The 20,563-nt window shown below is 49.3% G+C and overlaps 1 protein-coding gene across 1 annotated transcript in view; it reads right to left on the bottom strand.

Annotated features, from left to right (window-relative positions):
- The window catches only part of PLEKHM3 (pleckstrin homology domain containing M3), a 115,076-nt gene that overhangs the window by 13,332 nt on the left and 81,181 nt on the right, over nt 1-20,563 (bottom strand). Inside the window, exon 7 of the mRNA XM_029068936.2 lies at nt 17,648-17,805. Coding sequence (XP_028924769.1) covers nt 17,648-17,805 — 158 coding nt within the window. The remainder of the gene's footprint in view (nt 1-17,647; nt 17,806-20,563) is intronic.

Raw genomic sequence — 20,563 nt, 5'->3', positions numbered from 1 at the left:
TCACAATCTTAATCCCCATTTTGCAGATGAGGTAACTGAGGCACAGAGAAGTTAAGTGACTTGCCCAAAGTCACACAGCTGACAAGTGGCGGAGCTGGGATTAGAACCCATGACCTCTGACCCCAAAGCCCGTACTGTCTCCGCTAAGCCACGCTGCTTAGAAGGGTGCTGGACACATAGTAAGCACTTAAAAAATACCATCATTATTATTATTGTTATAAAATTGCCCACGTAAACAATGCTGCTCCCAGCTGGTCACTCAAGGCTAACCAACTTGTTCACCTTTTGAAAGTGGGATACTTAACCCTGAACTCTCCACCCCTGCTTAAGAAGGGGGGATTTTAGAAGAGTATAACAATAACAACAAAACCCAACAAGACCACAGATTGGCCATCTAAAATTCGAGGAAGGTTTCAAAACCAGAGTTTGGGGACTTGAGAGGGTTTTGTTTTTCTTTTCTTGAATTAGCCTAAAGAATATTTAAACCCAGCAGGAGACACAGGGGTGCTCACCACCCCCTGCCCCGCCCCGCCCAACTCTTCCACGACCCGCCTGACCTAAAAGCTCTCCTGCTCCTACCCCCAGCCCAGGCCTCAAGTGGTGAACCGGGTCTCCTCTAAGTCTAGACTCCTTTCCCTCTGTCCCTCTGGCTCCATATGAGTCTGCCCATCTCCTTCGACAGCCCGGATGTGTCTGTCCATCCCTTCGGTGCTGCGGGTGTTTCTGTCAACATCTCTCACTACTTCCCCGGTCCCACCTCCGGCGCCCTGCTCTGCAATAATAATTATGGTGTGGGTTAAGCGCTTATTATGTACCAGGCACCGTTCTAAGCGCGGGGGTGGATATGAGCAAACCGGGACGGACACGGTCCCCGTCCCACGTTAGGTTCACAATCTCAATCCCCATTTTACAGGTGAGGGAACTGAGGCCCAGAGGAAGTGAAATGACTTACCCAAGGTCACACAGCAGATAAGTGGCGGAGCTGGGATTAGAACCCGAGACCTTCTAACTCCCAGACCCTTGCTCTATCCACTACGTCATGATGCTCCCGCCCATTCTCCAAGTTCAGCCCCTTTCCCTGAATGAAAGCCCCCTTGCTTATCCTCCATCGATAACATCCAAATACCCTAGAAACAACAGCTTTAGAGAGCCATGACATTCAGGTAAGAGAGTTCAATGTCACGCTCCTTCCCTTCTTGGCTGGCAAATCGCACGACAGATCAGGGCAGCTGAGAAGTTGGGGCAAACCAACTGTGTTCAGACATTCTGAAAAGCTTCGACACGTGACTCAATCAGTGGTATTTACTGAAATCTTCCTGTGTACAGAGTGAACGATAAAACAGAGTTGGTGATGTGTTCCCTGCCCACAGTGAGCTTACAGTCTAGAGAGGGCTAGTGACCCATTGGGCCAAATTAATTCTCTATGTGCCGGATTCACACTTCAAGAGTGAGACTGCAAAGTTTTACCCAAGCATGGGGCACCTGCTATAATGGGCAAGTTTCTAGCCACGATCCTGTCAAGGCCCAGAGTGCTCAGAGAATATTCACGTTGTTCATCTCCCTTTTAAGGCCTCATTTCCTCCACTGCCACTCCCTTCAAAGTCACCCTTGCCTTTTACTCACACCTCCCTTAGCACCGCAGCACTTAGGTACACATCTGTAATTTCTTTAGATCAACGTCAAGCAATCAATCATATTTACTGAGTGCTTACTGGGCGCAGGGCACCGGACCATGCATTTGGGAGAGTGCAATATGACTGAGTTGGTAGACAAGTTCCCTGCCGACGGTGAGCTTACAGGCTAGAGGGGGAGATGGATGTTAACGTAAGTCAATAAATTATGGATATGTACTGTTGTGGGGCTGAGGGAGGGGTGAAGAAAGGGGTGCCAATCCAAGTGCCAGGGCGAGGCAGAGGGGAGAGGGAGAAGAGCAAAGCAGGGCTTAGTCGGGGAAGGCCTCTTGGAGGAGATGGGCCTTCAGTAAGGTTTTGAAGGTGGGGGAAGCGATCGTCTGTCATTCAATTCAATAGTATTTATTGAGTGCTTACTATGTGCACAGCACTGTACCAAGCGCTTGGAATGAACAAGTCGGCAACAGATAGAGACAGTCCCTGCCGTTTGACGGGCTTACAGCCTAATCGGGGGAGACAGACAAGAACAATGGCAATAAATAGAGTCAAGGGGAAGAACATCTCGTAAAAACAATGGCAACTAAATAGAATGTCTGTCGGATATGAAGAGGGAGGGCGTTCCAGGCCAGAGTTGGGATGTGGGCCGGAGGTCGGCGGCGAGATAGACAAGATCTAACCCCTTCTAGGCTGCAAGTTCCCTGTGGGCTTGGAACAATGACTACCAACTCTGTTCTGCTGCACACTCCTAAGCACTTAGTACAGGGTTCAGCACACAGTAAGTACTCAACGCCCGTTCCCTTGAAAGAAGTCTTGGCGTGAGGGTAGGTGCCCTCAAACCCTGGTCCCTGGTCCCTAGGGGGCAACCCGGGCATTTGGACGGTGCTGGCCAGGGCCACAGACCTGCTAATTAAGTGCACTGATTGTGTTTGCTCTGGAATTCTTTCCTCAGGAGGAATGTGCCCGCCGCCCCCGCCAGCGCCCAAGTGTGCTCGGCCCAGGCCGCTGCTTCCTGCAGCCTTCGCTCTGTTTGCACAAGGGTTGACCGAAATCGGGCCCGTGCAAACACTGCCGTGGCCCCCACGGCCTTCCTCTCCCCGCCTGCCGCCTCCACTTGCGGCCCCCCGAATTCCCCTGCGGGACCCTCGGCCCACCTTCCCCTCGCCCTTCCTGAGCATGGCTCCCGGGGGGCCCAGCCCTTTGGAGGGGTCGCTGCCCGCTCGGGCTCGGCCTTGGCCGAGGACCGAAGCAGGAGGGGCACGCTCCTGGGGGGCAGGGGCATGGGGGGCTGCCCTCCTCCTCCTCCTCCCCCAGGTCCTCCTCCTGCCTTGGCTTTCTTCCTCCTCCTCCTGCCTCTCCTTCCGCCACCCATCTTCTTCCCTTCTGCCCTCCTCCTTCTTCTGCCCCAGCCCTGCTCCCTGTCCCCCAAGCCCTCTGCCCGACTGTTCTGTCTCTTTTGAGCTCTCCTCTTCCTCCTGCCCCAGTCCCTCCTCCCTCAGGCCTTCTTCCTCCTCCTCCTCCTTCCCTGGGGCCCTCCTCCTTCCTCCCCTCCCATCCTCCCTCCCTGCCTGGCTGCTGCCCGACCTTGGCTCATCCCCAAAGTGGGCAGGACCCCACGGGCACTGACGGCAGGCCCCCATGGACCCCATCCAGGCAAGGCTGGGCCAGTGTCCTCCGCTTTCCAGGAGGTTTTCCCCTTCAGCTATTCCTGGGGCTCCTCCGCCTCTACCGGTGGCCCGCTTACCCCAGTATTCACTCTCTACATCCGAATGGGGCTTCACAAGGGCCACCGGAGGCCCCCCCCAAAAGGGCAAGGTCCCCATCCTTATCTGTGGGGTGGGGTAGGATCCCCTTCTAATCCAGAAAAGCAGCGTGGCTTAGTGGAAAGAGCCTGGGCTTGGGAGTCGGAGGTCATGGGTTCTAATCCCGGCTCTGCCACTGATCAGCCGTGTGACTCTGGGCAAGTCACTTGCCTTCTCTGGCCTCAGTGACCTCATCTGTAAAATGCGGATTAAGACTGTGAGCCCCATGTGGGACAACCTGATTACCCAGTATCTACTCCAGCGCTTAGAACAGTGCTCGACACATAGTAAACCATATTATTAATATTATTTATTATTCCAGGGGTGGGGCAGAGGTCTCCAGCTATACCCCAGCAGTAGGGAGGGCTGTCAACTATTTCTATCCTGGGGTTAGGGCAGGGGTCCCCTTCTTTAGCCTACAGATGGGGGAGAGATATCTCATCTCCTCTATCCCGGGGGTGGGGTGGGACGGACAGCAAGGTAAACGACAATGGGATTTGGTCAAACTAAGGTTATATGAAATTTCCTTGGAACCGGCAGGAGTTTCTGTAGATTTCTGAGCCGCGAGCAGGGTGGAGGAAGAGGGGGGGAGGGAGGAGCCTTCTCGATCTATTTTACAGTAAAACCTCACAGAGCTCAGTACTCATACTCATGAAATTGTTAGGTGGGAATCTTTGAGAAATTCGGAGCTAAGCTTATTCAACTGAAGATTTTTCATAATTAGTCCAGAGTATACATCACGCAAAGGGAATGAGAGCAGTTACTGTCTTCTCCTGGGCAATCTCCGTGTCCTGATCGCCAATCGGTCTCTGATCTCTTGGCTCATACTTCATTCGGCCCAAATCAATTTTCTAAATGATGTTCCACACGGATCTCCCCACTCCTCAAAAACCATGGGAGAATGGTCATTCGTTCCTCTCCATATGAAGCAGAAATTCCCGACCATTGGCTCTAAGCCACTTAGACACCTCTCTTCCTCCTATTTATCCATTTTCTTTCACTACACTCCCTACTCTTCTCGTTCCTTCCAGCCAACCTGCTCATTATGACTCTCCCACTGTCTCTTACTCACGGCCTCACATCCCTCACTCCCCCCACCCAGCTTTCCCCAACCTCACATCTCTTCACCAATTCAACTCACATCTCCCCACTTGATACCACCTCACTTCAGCCTTTCCATGCCGCTTAGGTGGTCTATAACTTCCTCCTAAACTGTAATTCATTTAAGGGTCCGTGACTTCCTTCTAATCTCCTTTAGACCGTAAGGATTTCCCTGCCTCCTCCATCCTCCCCCCCACAGACTGTAAGCTCCTTGTGGGCAGGGAATGTGTCTGTTTACTGTTGTATTGTCCTCTCCCAAAGGCTTAATAGGGTGCTCTGCACACAGTAAGTGTTCAATAAGTAAGTGAATGACAGAATCATGTCTGTTTATTCTATTGTGCTCTCCCAAGTGCTGAGGACTGAGCTCCTGGACATTCAAAAACTGGAACTCCCTCTCCCTTCGTAGCCAAAAGCCCCTCTATAAAGTCTTTCTGAAATCACATCTCCTCCACAAAGCCTTCCCGGAATAACTGCTAATTTCCTCACGTTACATTCCCCCAACTTCAGCACTCATCCCCTCCCACTGTACTTTAAAGTATATTTCCTGCAGACTGTAAACTCCTTTCACCTGAGCTCTGCACCTAGTAAATGCTCAGTAAATACCCCTGACTGATCTCTTACATGCTCTATTACTTCCTTCATACGTCATTTATTTAAGTATCTATCTCTGTGGGAGAGTAAGATCTATCACATATACTAATCCTATTAAATGTTCCCCGATGGTTAGCACTTTGTTCTTCACAGGGAGGGTGCTCAGTAAATACCACTGTTTAATAAATTGATTGAGATATTGATTCAACTCTTGCTTGCTCGCAAGTAACTGCTTCCTCGCTAGAAACAGTGTTCATTTTCATGGAGCCCTTCGTTCATTCAGCACTACCAATCTGGATTTGGCTGTCGGACTGAGCATTTGGTATTTGCGTTCCATACGGGCTGTTGGGTTATTGCCCCAGAGCACTCTGCAGTTGTCTTCGTTTTTCCGGGAGTGAAGCAGGTAATCTTGACCCTGGGTGATGATTTCTGACGCAACGGAATGTAACTTTTGACTGAGGGGCAGTCCAACATTAGAGCGCCGCACGGCTGCCATCAATCAATCGATGATATATCTATTGACTGCTTACTGTACTACACTGTAAACTGGCTATGGCCAGGGAACGTATCTACTATATTGTTACACTGTACTCTCCCAAGCGCTTGCTACAGTCCTCTGCACACAGTAAGCGTTCAATAAATACGACTGACCGACTGACTGTACTATGTACTTGGGAAAGTACAATACAATAGAGTTGGTAAACACGATCCCTTCTCACCAGGACTTTACAGTCTTCTGTGGGAGACATATAAAAAAAATAGGAGAGTATAATAATAATAATTATTATTGAGATATTCGGTAAGTGCTTGCTAGGTACCAGGCACTACTAAGTTCTGAGGTAGATACAAGCAAATCGGGTTGGACACAGTCTCAATCCCCATTTTACAGATGAGGTAACTGAGGCAAAGAGGAATGAAGTGATTTGTCCAAGGTCGCAGAGTAGTACTTTGGTAGTGAGGGGTCTTTCCCGACTAAGACCTGTAAAGCACTCAGCCAGCTTGCTCCATCCTACCTCACCTCACTCATCACCTACTTTACACACTCTATTTCTCCAACGCCAGCTTACGCAGCTCCAATCTCGCCTATCTCCCCTTCCCCACGTCCTCCCCCTAGTCTGGAACTCTCTCCCCCTCCATATTCGCCAGGCCACCGCTCTCCCTCTTCAAAGCATTAGAGCTCACATCTTCTCCAAGAGATCTTCCCCATTTAAGCCCTCTTTCCTCCAGCTCCCTCTCCCTTCTGCGTCTAGGCAGTCGGATCTGTGACTCATGGACATCTGATATTGGAAGCAGCGTGGCTCAGTGGAAAGAGCCTGGGCTTCGGAGTCAGAGGTCATGGGTTCGCCTCCCGGCTCTGCCACTTGTCAGCTGTGTGACTGTGGGCAAGTCACTTAACTTCTCTGTGCCTCCGTTACCTCATCTGTAAAATGGGGATTAACTGCGAGCCTCACGTGGGACGACCTGATTACCCTGTATCTACCCCAGCGGTTAGAACAGTGCTCTGCACACAGTAAATGCTTAACAAATACCAAAGCTATTATTCGCCCCACCCTACAGCACGTATGTACTTAACTTTAAATTATATATTACAAATTACTTATTGATTCATATTGATGTCTGTCTCCCCTTCTAGACTGTAAGCTCATTATGGGCAAGGAACGTGTCTGCTAATTCTGGTGTTCTGTACTCTTCCAAATGGAGTCAGAGGTCATGGGTTCGAATCCTGCCTCTGCCACTTGTCAGCTGTGTGACTGTGGGCAAGTCACTTCACTTCTCTGGGCCTCAGTGACCTCATCTGTATAATGGGGATGAAGATTGTGAGCCTCATGTGGGACAACCTCATTACCCTATATCTTCCCCAGCGCTTAGAACAGTGCTCTGCACATAGTAAGTGCTTAACAAATACCAACATTATTATTATTATCACAGGGCTCTGCATATATATTATTATTATTACAGAGCTCTGCATATAGTGAGCAGTCAATAAATATGATTGTTTGACTGACTTTAATTAACACTTTATTTCCCCTGCTTGTCTCCCTTCTATGTCACCAATGCATTTAGTTGTGTACCCTTTAGGCACTTCGATACTCACCACTTGGGTACATATAACCCTACACTCTACTATTTCTCCCAACTGTAATATATTTTACAATCTGTCTCCACCTCTAGATTGTATGCTCCTTGAGGGCAGAGACTGCATTTACCCACTCTGTTGTACTGTACTCTCCCAAATGCCCAGAACAGTGCTCAGCTCAATAAAGAATAGCAGTGATATTATCTCTGGCATTTGTTAAGAGCTTTTTATGTGTTAGGCAAGCTCCCCTAGACCGTAAGCTCCTTATGAGCAGGGAGCATGTCTGCTACTTCTGTTGTATTTTACTCTCCCAAGCGTTCAGTGCAATTCTCTGTAATAATAATAATAATAATGTTGGTATTTGTTAAGCACTTATTATGTGCAGAGCACTGTTCTAAGCGCCGGGGTAGATACAGGTTAATCAGGTTGTCCCACGTGAGGCTCACAGTTAATCCCCATTTTACAGATGAGGTAACTGAGGCACAGAGAAGTTAAGTGACTTGCCCACAGTCACACAGCTGACAAGTGGCAGAGCCGGGAGTTGAACCCACGACCTCTGACTCTGAAGCCCAGGCTCTTTCCACTGAGCCACTGCACCCTGACTACCTTTATTCATCCCTCCTCCCAGCCCCATAGCATTTATGTATATATCTGTAATTTATTTCTAATAATGTCTGTCTCCCCCTCTAGACTGTAAGCTCATTGTGGGCATGGAATGTGTCTGTTTATTGTCATGTTGTACTTTCCCCAGCGCTGAGTACAATGCCCTGCACGCAGCAGGCACTCAATAAATACGACTGAATGAGTGACTACTAAGTGCTGGGGCAGATACAAGATAATCAGGTAGGACACAGTCCCTGCCCCATTTGGGGTCCCATTCTAAGTAGGAGGGAGAAGAGGCACTGAATCCCCATTTTCTAGATGAGCAGACAGAGGCACAGAAGTTAAGTGACTTGCTCAAGGTCACGCAGCAGGCAAGTAGTGGAGCTGGGGTTGGAAGCCTGGTCCTCCGACTCCCAGGCCAGTGCTCTTTCCACTAGGCCAGACTGCTTCTCTACCACTGACTGATTGATTGATGGACCGATCAGCAAGAAGGGCCGGGGGTTGAGAGTGGCCCCAAGACCGGGCGCTGAGCTGTGCTCACTGGCGAGGTGGAGCCGGGTGGCCCAAAGCCAGGGAAGCCTCATGGTGTGAGGGTGGAGGTCAGTTCAGCTCCATGCGTCCTTACCGCGGTCCCCGGGGGTGCTCGAAAAGAGAGAACTGCTCCTGAAGTGAGGACCAGGTCCAGGGCAGCTGAGTGGAGGCAGGCAGAGGAGGAGGAAGAGGAGAAGGAGAAAGAGGGCAGGTATGGCCGCATGACCCTTTGGGAAGAACCTGGCAGTCAGGGGCCTGGCTTCTAATCCCAGTCTGCTAACTTGCTGCTGCGTGACCTTTTCTGTAAAAGTAAGTCACTTTTCTGCTCTGTGCCTCAGTTACCTCATCTGTAAAATGGGGATTCAGTAACCCGGTCTCCCTCCCGTTTGGACTGTGAGCCCCACGTGAGGCAGGGACTGTTTCTGACCTGATTATCTTGCATTTACCTCAACACTTAATACAGTGCTTGGCACATAATAAGTGCTGATGATGGGAGCAAATAAAGTCTCCAACAAATCAACCTGAGGGCATAATTTATTTCCTCTAGAGTCGAAACGATCCTTCAGACGGTCATTAACGATAAAGTCCGACATACTGCAAAACGGACATTCGGAGTGCTAAACTCCTGGAAAAGATCTCCCCCGCATTTCCCTTCTCCCTTATCTCACTACTCGTGGGGATTCCAGGGAGAGGTACAGATGTGCGGTTTGAGAAGTCAAGGACCCCTCCTCTCCTCCCCAAGCACACACACACTCCTCCATCCCCCACGGGGCAGGGCTAGGCCTGGATTACCCTCACTGTTCCTTCCCCAGAACTGAGCACAGGGCTCTGCACACAGTATACCCCAGAGGGTTACGACTGAGTGAACAAATGAAGTAAACCACACCTCCGAGCTGTTAAGCTTCCTCCCTACCCCGTCCTGTATCCCCCACCTCCTTTCCTTCCTCCCTGACCATCTGTACCACTGCAGAGTGCTGTTTCGGTTCCATCTCCCCGTGTGGCACTGACCCCCTTTTAAGGACACCCCCGTCTATTTAGTGTACTTACAGCACGCTCTGGGGAACGAAAGGCAAGATGGTAAGGGTTATTAGAGGATTTGGGAAAAACAGCATCAAGAGCACAGCACTGGGGGGTGAGGGGAGGGAACCGTCATGGCACCTTGGGCAAGACCGTTTATTGGGAGATGCAGGGCCAGAAGCAGCTCACTGGTTAACGGCAGAACCACTGGATGGAGGGTGTGTGTTTGTGTGTACGCGTGCGTGCGGGATGGGGGGAGGCGTCCAGTTGGCTAGGGAAGTGGAGAGAGCTCCCACCTCCTCTCACGGTGCCAGTTTGTTGGGAGGGAAGCGGGTCTTGTGCGCCATGGAGGGCCCTGTCTCTGTACAGTGCTACCCCAGACATGACCTTGATTCAGAAACTACACCGTCGCAGCCGCATCAACTTCCTTTCCAAGCTGAATGCGTACGGCAGCTGTACTGTTCGTTCCGGCCACGGCTCTGCTTTGCATGAATGGCCCGGAGGGGCAGAAACTCCCCTATTTAGGGGGCTGCCGTCTCAGGCCCTGCACTGTTCCTTCTCAGCTGGGGGGACAGCTGAGCTGTGTACAGTCGGAGAAATCCCTCTGGACGGGACTAAGGCGAGACTATCCCGGGATGGCTCTCTTCCCTTTCTGTGAGGTTCTGGGGCTCTGAGGAAGGGCGCTGCGACTCTGGCTCAGCAGTCTGGTCGTGGTGCCCCGAACTGCCGGGGCCAGTACAAATGAAACCTGGCTTCTTCCATACTCACGGGAAGCAGCATGGCCTAGTGGACAGAGCCCGGGCCTGGGAGTCAGGAGGACCTGGGTTCTAATTCCGGCTCTTCCACTTGCCTGCTGGGTGACCTTGGGCAGATCGCTTCACTTCTCTGTGTTACAGTTACCTCAGCTATAAAACGGGTATGAAGACTGAGCCCCATGTGGGACGTGGACTGTGTCCAACCTGATTAGCTTGTATCTACCCCAGCGGTTAGGACAGTGCTTAATGAATATCATTATTTTTCTTTATTATTATTACTTTCCTTCTTCCCATTTGAATCCCTTACTTCTCGTTGTTGCGGACCCTAGAGAATCCCTTAGCCCTCCTCCCGGCATATCTGAAGGTGGAGGGAGTTACAGGCAGGAGGGATGGTGTCAGCAATGGGGGGCGGAGGGGGCAAGGCAGGAGAGGAGGATGAGACCTAGTGAGGTGAGCTCGAGAGGAAGCAACAGTGGGAGTCAAGGTACAGTGCGAGAAGAAACAGACGGGCAAGAGAGGACGGAGTGTCACAAAACCAGTGGTCAGGCATTTCTGTTGGATGTGAAGACGAATGGGTAACCACTGGAGGCTTTCCAAGAGCAGAGAGATGTGTGCAGAACCTCCTTTTCAAAAGAGGATCTGGGCTGCCGAGTCAAGTATGATCTGGAAAGGGGAGAAGATGTTCGCAGAGACCAGAGAGGAGGCTGATGGGGAGCACCAAGCTTGTGCCCAGACAGGCTTCTGTTTTTAGCAACACAGGGAGGAAGGTGGTGCTGTCAACTATGATGACCAAGTTTGACGGAGGAGTCGTTATGGAAAGAGCTTAGTACAGTGCTCTGCACATAGTAAGCGCTCATGGAATAGGATTGAATGAATGAATAAATGAAAGGAAGAAGAATTCAACTTTATACATCCTTTGCTTGGGGAATCATAGGCCAGGGGACACAAACCGGCGGGACCAGCGACCGACCGTCGCCCGGGATAGAGACCTGCCCGAGGATGCCGAGATCTCTACTCCGAGGGGCCTTAGCTTGACTAGGTCATCAGCCATCGGAATCCCTGCCTACCCTGTGCTCGCCCACCAGGACTATAGGATACTTCATGCCCCGAACCGCAGCCGAGAAACGCATTTTCTTCACCTTCTCTCTTTCCCTGCAGTCGGATCAGGGTGTGGTGGCCTAACCCCCAGATGACAAAGGCCCGGATTCCCTCTTCACTTCCAGACAATTCAACCATCTCCTCAGGGTTCCCCTAAACACTGGACTCTTCACTCTCAAGGCAATCGACAATTAACTCCCAAAGGACAATTCAACCATCTCTCCTAGTCCCTGGTCTCTTCACTCTCAAGGACCCAAGGACAATTCAACCATCTCCTCTGGGCCTCACCGGATTAAGTTGTTATTGTTGTCGTTTAACTCACAGAACCCACCAGGACCCTTCAATCCCCCTCCACCTTCACTCCTGTCAGCCTATCCCGGTCCTCCCCTCCCGTCGCACCACTCCCACCCATCTTCCCCTCCCCACCTCCCTTCCTGGAATCCTGTCTCAGAGCCATCCGTCAACCCACTCCCATCCAAACCCCCTGTCCCCGCCCCGACGACCACCCCCGGCACACCTTCAGCCAAGAGTGGCCTGCTCCATCATGGGGAAGCTTCCCTTCATTCTTGATCTGTTCCTGAATCAGCCACTCCTCCTCGCCATTGCTGGAACTTGGCTCTGACCTGTTCCTGACTCAGCCGCTCCTCCTCCTCGCCATCACTGAAACTTGGCTCTCCTCAGATGATAGAGCCTCCCCTTCTGTTCTGTCCAGAGGGGGTCTCATCTTCTCCCATTCCCCTAGACTCACTGGGAAAGGAGGAGGTATCGGCCCCAAGGTTGCTTTTGCACCATTCCACCTCCCACATCCCTTTCTTTCCCTTCCTTTGAAGCCCATATCATCCGCTTCTACCACCCACTCCATATTCTAGTCACTGTCATCTACTGCCCCCCAGGTCCCACCTCCAACTTCTTTAACCATTTTGATCCCTTTCTCACATTCCTTCTCTCTCTATGCCCGCATTGATCCTTGGGAACTTCAATAACCACATAGATGTTCCTAATGACCTTCCTGCTGACTGCCTACTATCACTCCTCAACTCCGCTGACCTCCTGCTGCACCCCAACTCACCCACTCATCAACTTGGACACACACTCCATCTTACCATCTCTCATCATTTCTACCCACAATCTCCTGCACAATCTCTACCCTCACCAACTCTGAAATCCCTCTATCTGATCACAATCTCCTCACCTGCCTCCTCTCCCCTACACCTCCTCCCGGTAAATCTGTTGTATTCCCCCACAAAGACTTCCGATCTTTTGACCCCATCCGATTTTCTCAACTCATCATGCCTCCATACACAAACAACCCTCCCTTGATGACAAAATAGTCGCTCTCAACACCACCCTCACTACTGAACTCAACTCACTCGCTTCCCTACCCCTTCGATCTCGTACTACTAACCCCCAGCCTTGGATCACCTACACGGTCCGCCTCCTTTGTTCTTGGGCTTGAGCCGCACAGCGTTGCTGTTGGAAATCTAAACATCGGGCCGATTTGGTCCACCTCAAGCGCGTGCTTTAGCTCTGCCCTTGTCCTCTGCTCCCTGACCCCATCTTCCCAACTCGCTCCCATGGCACTTTCTCCCCACCGGCAGCACTTGTGTATATATGCACATATTTATAATTCTATTTATTTATATTAATGGTGTGTGTATATCCATTATTCTATTTATTTATATCAATGCTACTGATGCCTGTTTACTTGTTTTGATGCCTGTCTCTCCCCTTCTAGACTGTGAGTCCGCCGTGGGCAGGGATTGTCTCTATTTGTTGCTGTATTGTCCTTTCCAAGGGCTTAGTACAGTGCTCTGCACCCAATAAATGCTCAATAAATAAGAATGACTGACTGACTGAATGAATGTGGAGATGTCCTGGAGGCAAGAGGAAATGTGAGATTGCAGAGGAATTGAGGGGTCAGGGCTAGCAAGATACTGCTGTGAGAGAGCTGGCAGATAAATCTATAGGAGTCACAGAGCCCTCAAGGGAGGGAGTGTAAAGTGAGAATGGGGATGGGGAGGTGGGAGAACAGAAATGACCCCGTCAAGGGAGTGACTGTTGACCATTTCCATCCTATTGTGTAGTATCAATCTATTGAGCGCTTACTAGGGTGCAGAGAACTGTACTGAGTGCTTGGGAGAGTAGGATACAAGAGAATTAGCAGACACATTCTCCGCCCATTCTGATCTTACAGTCTAGAGGGAGCTTACAATCTAGTACTCTGACCTTCCACTGACACCTTGGGTATTTTCTCAATATTTTTTCCGTTACAAGTTCTGAGCAGTCGTAGTCTACTGATGAGGCAATTTCTGTAAAAAGCACCATTATCCTCCCAGCCGGCCACGTTCCCTGAGAACAGCTATCCATATGATGGGACCTTCCTTTTGAGACTGTTTAGGACCAAGGATCATTCTTCTTGGGTCCATCCATGAAGCTGCTCACCAAATACTACTGGGCAAAAAAATGATATTACCCAATCACCCATCCATCCTCCTACCAGGTGGAAAGGGCCAATCGGGCTACTCTACCTGCCCTGAGAAAATCGCACTCAGGCAACTCCCCAGGATACCCAGATTAGACCCAGGGGTATGTTCCATTCCGAGGCTCAGTCCAGCTAGGAAATCCAGATGCCAGAACGTTGGCTGGGACTCCTACGAGATCTAGAGGATGTGTCAGAGTCCACTATGGCCAAGAAACAGGGGACCCGGCAGAACGACTGGTTGCAGGTTTCCAGGAGAAGATGGACAAGAATACGGAACAGAAGGAATGGATCATTAGGGACAGGGTCACAGGGTGCCTTGTCCCCCCATCTTTCCCATCCTCTGTCCCTAATGGCCTTGCCACCTATTTTTCCGATAGAACTGAAACCTTTAGGAGTGATCTCCTTAAAATTTCCCTTGCAGTTCTCCAGTCCCACCCCCTCTCCATCCTTCCCAGCAGGATTTCATGCGATGAACTGCCTCTCCTGGCCCCACAGCTCCCTCCAGTTATCATGCCATCTCTCTCCATCTCCTGCCAACTTTTCCTGTCCAAACTCCTACAGTGTGTGGTTTACACTTCTCCACTCATTCTCTCCCTGCCATCTGGCTTCTGCCCCCTCAACTCCATGGAAACAGCCCTCAACTCCATCCTAATTCTCCCCCTCTATCTCTTAGATGCCTTCGACACTGTGGACCACCCCCCTTTTTTGGGAAACATCATCTAACCTTGGTTTTACCAACACCCTCTTCTAGTTTTCCAACTATCTCTCTGGTCGTTGCCTCTTCTCGGTGTCGTTCGATGGCTCCTTTTCTGCCTCCCACCTTCTAACTGGGAGAATACCCAGGCTCGATTCCGGGTCCCTTTTCTATTCTCCAACTACACCCACTTCCTTGACATAATCTGTCACCAAAACTGATCAATTTTACTTTGACTGCACCTCTAGAATCCACCCATTCTTCTCCCAAGGGCTACCACGCTGATCCAAGTACTTATCGTATCGCGCCGACCACGCTGACCTCCTCACTGCCCTCCCTTCCTCCTATCTCTTATATCCAGACTACGCTTCACTCTGCTGCCTGGATCATTTTTCTAGTTCAGTCCACAGCCCCTTACTCCTCAAAAGCCTTCTCTGGATGACCATCCATCTCCCCATCATGGAAACTCCTTACCACCGGCTTAAGGCACTCCATCAGCCACTGCTCTCCTACTACAACCCAGCCCTCCATGTTTTGCTCCTCCAAGGCCAACCTACTCACGGTAACTTGACCTCATCAGTTTCACCACCTACCCCTTGCCCACATCCTCACTTCCTTCCCTTTCCCATCTGACAGAGCACCAATCTCCTTACACTCAAAGCCCTGCTAAGATCACATCTCCTCCAACAGACCTTCCCCGACTAACTCCTCACTTGCCCACCCTATTCGCCCTCCCCTCTGCATCATCTATGGATTTGGGGGTGCACCCTTCAAGTACTCTTAGTCCTCACCCCCCGACCAGCCCCAATGAATTTATGTACTTATCCTTGTAGTCCGCCATTTTCTCCATTTGTAATTTATATTATTGTCTGTCTTGCCCTCTAGACTGTAAGCTCCTTGTGGGCAGTGATTGTATCCACCAACTCTATCGTGAAGTACTCTCCAAGTGCTTAGTGTGATGCTCTGCACACAAGTGCTTAGTAAATACCACTGACTGATCGAGTGACTGATCGATTGACTTACGTCTACTCTACAAGAGCATTCTTTCCAACAATAACAGAATAAACATTTTGATATTCTTTAAAGACTTGCTAGGCACTACAGAGCAGGGGTAGACATAATATGAGATCAGCCATAATCACTATGCCACATGGGGCCACTGTAGAGAGAGAACAGATCATTTTATCTCCATTTTACAATTAAGGAAACTGAGGTAAAGAAGAGTTCAGTGACTTGTCTGAGGCTACACAGCAGGTAACTCGTCAGGGTGGTATTAGAACCCAGGTCTCCTAATTGTTTTTTGGATTTTTTTTTAGATGGTATTTGTTGAGCACTTACTCTTTGCCGAATACTTTTTTAGGTGCTGGGATAGGGACAAGTTAACTAGGTCAGACGTAGTCCCTGATGATGATGATGATGGTGTTTCTTAAGCGCTTATTATGTGCTAAGCACTGTCCTGCTTGAAGCTCACAGTCTGAGTAGGAAGGAGTTCGTTGTGGGTATGGATTGTCACTCTTTACTGTTGTATTGTACTCTCTTAGTACAGTGCTCTGCACACAATAAGCATTTAAACAGGACTGAATGAATGAAAGGATCCTCATTCACAGTTGAGGAAACTGAGGCACAGAAAAGTTAAGTTCATGAGCTCAAGTTCATACAGCTTGCAACTGGCAGAGGCGGGATTAGAACCCAGGTCCTTCTCACCCCTGGCCTGTGCTCTCTCCACTAGGCCATGCTAGTCCTTCTGTTCTTTCCACTAGGCCACACTGCCTCCCACAGTTTCAGCCATTCAGATGACTTTTCTCTATTACCAACCGCTACAATTCCGGTGAGTGTTCACTCCAGCTAAATGGCAGCCCAAAGGGCTTCACATTCACCAGCTGGAGCTGCTTAGGAGAGTGGCTTTCTGGTCCCCAGGAAGGAAGAGATCGTCCCCTACAAGGTGTCTTGGAAAGAACTGGATAGTGATACCAGCTGCCTCCCGAACTGGGCCTTGAGGACACCCACCCTGGAGCAGCTCCACCAGCCCCCTGCAGCTCTCCCACCAAAATGACTGGAAAATGAGTCGGGTGATTGGCTGGTTGTGGCCAGCTGATGCTTCTGATTTTGTTTGAGGTTGGTTTCTTATTATGTTTGTGTTTGGCTTTCCCCGTAGGGTATCCCGAGGCCCCATTGTTTCCGACTTAAACCTAAGCTCTCCTGGGAGCAAAAGGTGTCTAGAGTCAGCTGAGAAGAAAATGACGGTGCATCACCTCTCCCTTCCCATCCCATTTTCTAGGAATTTGGAGCAAAGCAGCCAGCTGTGTGATTTCATCTCCATGCTTCAGTCCACATTACTCGATACCCAGGTCGGCAGCTGAGTCCCAGCAGACTATGCTGAATGCCCCATGGGCCACCCCACATTCTGGCATCAGAAAACTCATCTATATTATTACCCTGGGACCTGGCCTTAGTGCTTCGTACAATGGTTTGCATACACTAAGCGGTTAAAAATAACCAGAAATCACAATAACGATGTTGTGGCTCTCAGTCCAACAGATCCAGCTCTTGGGAAACAAAGTCCTTACATATCGTACTCTCCCAGAGCGCTTAGTACGGTGTCTGTCCACGGCAAGCACTCAATAAATGGTCATTTTTCTGGCTTGAGTCTGTCCAACAGCAGACTCCCTGTTACTGCAGGCCTCTCACTGGGGCCTGGAAAGATTGGGACTTTCTTTTCATTACTCCAAAGTGGTCAGGTGACCTTCTGTTTTCTAAAAGCCAGAGCTCTGGCTCCTTATTCTGGATGGAGCCTTGGAGGACTGAGAATGAATAACAGTGATGGTATTTGTTAAGCGCTTGCTATGTGTCAATCACTGTTCTAAGCACTGGGGCAGATACAAGCTAATCAGGTTGGACACAGTCCCGGTCCCACATTGGGCTCACGGTCTCCCCATTTTACAGATGAGGTGACTGAATGCCCAGAGAAATGAGGTGACTTGCCCAAGATCACACAGCAGACAAGCAGTGAAGCCGGGATTAGAACCCATGACCTCCCGACTCCTAGGCCTGCGCTTTATCCACCAAGCCATTCAGAAGTTGGAGCTGAACTCCAAAATCCAAGGTGGAATGGCAATTTTACTTAAGCTAAAAGCAGTGTATCAGTCTCCCGTCTACATCGTGCTCACTTGCCCATTATGTCTCTGGGAATCTCGCCGTCCCAGGGAAATGGGATTGACTGTGATCTGAAACATGTGGCCGTCGCTTTAGGAGACAAAGTATTCCGTACCTGCTTGTAGAAATATCTTCAAAGGGGTAGAGGATCTCTCCGTTGTTACAGATCTCACAGATGAATCCTTTTTGGCTACAGAGGCTGCAGCTATACACGTGGGAGGTGGCAAATTTAATGACCTTCCCCAAGAAAGGAGCCAGTTTTCCTTCTATCACCTGAAAGAAGAGAGAGGGGGACGGTGATGAGTAGAGAATGATCTCATTGTAAAATCAGGGGAGATGACAGCAATTTAGATGTACTGCCTAATCTACTTACGAACTCCTCTCTCTATAGTTCTAAGAAGCAGAAGGAACTTTTCTGAGAGTACCTTCTTATAAGGCTAGAGTGATGATGACGATAATAATAACAGTGGTATTTCTTAAGGGCTTAGTATATAGCTACCCTGGCATGGATACAATACAATAAATTCAGACCCAGTCCCTGCCCTATATGGGCCTCACAGTCTAAGGGGGAGGGAGAACAGGTATTTTATCCTCATTTTATAGGATGAGGGATCTGAGGTAAAGAGAAGTGAAGTGACTTGCCTAGGTCTCACAGCAGGCAGGTGGTAGAGCTGGGATTAGAACCCGGGTCTCCTTTGTGTTCTCTACTAGGCCCTGCTGCTTCTCAAATAGCCACAGTGGAATTTAAAACAGCTATCAAATTAACATAAATTCAAAATTCAAGGATCGTTTGTTTGTCAACATTCACAGTCAACTTACAGTCCATGTACAAAATAACTTCAGTACCACCTGGTTCCCAATTACAGGACAAGTTGAAAAATTTAATTAAACTCCAATTTAACCTGTCCCTTTTCTTCAGTGCCGCTAATTCCCCCCCCCCCCCCCCCATGGTATTTGTTACGCGGCACTGCGCAGTGGATAGAGCACAAGCCTGGGAGTAAGATGATCATAGGTTCTAATCCCAGCTCCACCACTTGTCTGCTGTATGACCTTGGGTAAGTCACTTTACTTCTCTTTAACCTCAGTTACCTCGTCTGTAAAACGGAGGTTGAGACTGTGAGCTCCACATAGGACAATTTGCTTGTAACCACCCAGCACTTGGTACAGTGCCTGGCACATAGTAAGTGCTTAACAAATAACAATTATTACTATAATAATAATAATAATAATGTTGGTATTTGTTAAGCACTTACTATGTGCAGAGCACTGTTCTAAGCACTGGGGGAGATACAGGGTAATCAGGCTGTCCCACGTGAGGCTCACAGTTAATCCCCATTTTACAGATGAGGTAACTGAAGCACAGAGAAGTTAAGTGACTTGCCTTCAGTCACACAGCTGACAAGTGGCAGAGCCAGGAGTCGAACCCATGACCTCTGACTTTGAAGCCCAGGCTCTTTCCACTGAGCCACGCTGCTTCCCATAATATTATTATTATGATGTGCCAAGCACTGTACTAAGCACTGGGGTAGATGCAAGCTAATCAGGTTGGACACAGTCCCTGTCCCATGTAGGGCTCACAATCTTACTCCTCATTTTACAGATGAGGTAACTTAGCACAGTGGGCCCTAGGTCGCAGAGCAGACATGTGGCAGAGCCGGGATTAGAACCCAAGTTTTCCTGACCCCCAGGCACGTGCTCTATCCTCTAGGCCATACTGCTTCTTTAGATTCAGGGTGATGATTTGAGCACCTACTGGCTAATAATCAGACTTTAATAATAATAATAATGTTGGTATTTGTTAAGCGCTTACTATGTGCAGAGCACTGTTCTAAGCGCTGGGGTAGATACAGGGTAATCAGGTCATCCCACGTGAGGCTCACAGTTAATCCCCATTTTACAGATGAGGTAACTGAGGCACAGAGAAGTTAAGTGACTTGTCCACAGTCACACAGCTGCCAAGTGGCAGAGCCGGGATTCAAACCCATGACCTCTGACTTCCAAGCCCGGGCTCCTTCCACTGAGCTACACTGCTTCTCTATAATAATGTTGGTATTTGTTAAGCGCTTACTATGTGCAGAGCACTGTTCTAAGCGCTGGGGTAGACACAGGGGAATAAGGTTGTCCCACGTGGGGCTCACAGTCTTAATTCCCATTTTACAGATGAGGTAACTGAAGGCTCAGAGAAGGGAAGTGACTTGCCCACAGTCACACAGCTGCCAAGTGGCAGAGCTAGGATTCGAACCCATGACCTCTGACTCCAAAGCCCGTGCTCTTTCCACTGAGTACTTACCACCAAATTCAATATTTCACATCTTTAATAAAATAGCCTCTACTTGGTATTCACCACAAAAGCATAATGATTGGTTGCTCAAAGGGAAAAAAAATGTAAGAACTGATTCTAATTTCATTCCTTTTATAGATTAAATACACGGACATATGTCACAGCAGAACAACTGCTGCCCAACTTTTCTACAAAGAAAACATGAGATGTGTGATTTCGACCAGATTAAAATAAGTTAGATCCTGAACATTTGGCCACCAAAAGCAGTAAATGGCAGCCCAAGAGAATCCAACCTTCCCTCTGGAAACTAGCTGGCAACCATGTAGTGGTTAACAGGTGGGGGTACATTTTTCTGTTGAGGAGATCTTTTGTCAGGCAAAGAATAGTTCTCCTTCATTCACTAGTTCTGCATTCCCTCCCTTTCTCTTTTGTGAGCTGCAGAACCTCTCATTTATGGCTGGAAGAAGGAGCAGGCCACTCTCTAAAGCACATAAAAATGCAGTTACTAAGAAACAGTCCTTCAATCCCTGCAAATCACATTCCTCATCCAGAGTAAATGGCTTTCTGATGGGCGCATTGTTACTCTAAAGTACGATCAATAAATCTTCAGAAGAGTTGGCTTTCTCATCTAAATTGCACAGTCCTTGAGGGCAGGGTGGTGATGGTGCCTACTAACTGTCCTCTCCCAAGTACAGAGTATGGTGCTCTCCAAACAGAGGGCCCTCAAAAAATGCTACTGAGTGACCGAAT

Source organism: Ornithorhynchus anatinus, chromosome 7 (genome assembly GCF_004115215.2).
Source record: "Ornithorhynchus anatinus isolate Pmale09 chromosome 7, mOrnAna1.pri.v4, whole genome shotgun sequence".
Classification (NCBI taxonomy): Eukaryota; Metazoa; Chordata; class Mammalia; order Monotremata; family Ornithorhynchidae; genus Ornithorhynchus; species Ornithorhynchus anatinus.
Note: the sequence above shows the minus strand (reverse complement) of the source record. Positions and strands in the feature narration are given on the sequence as shown.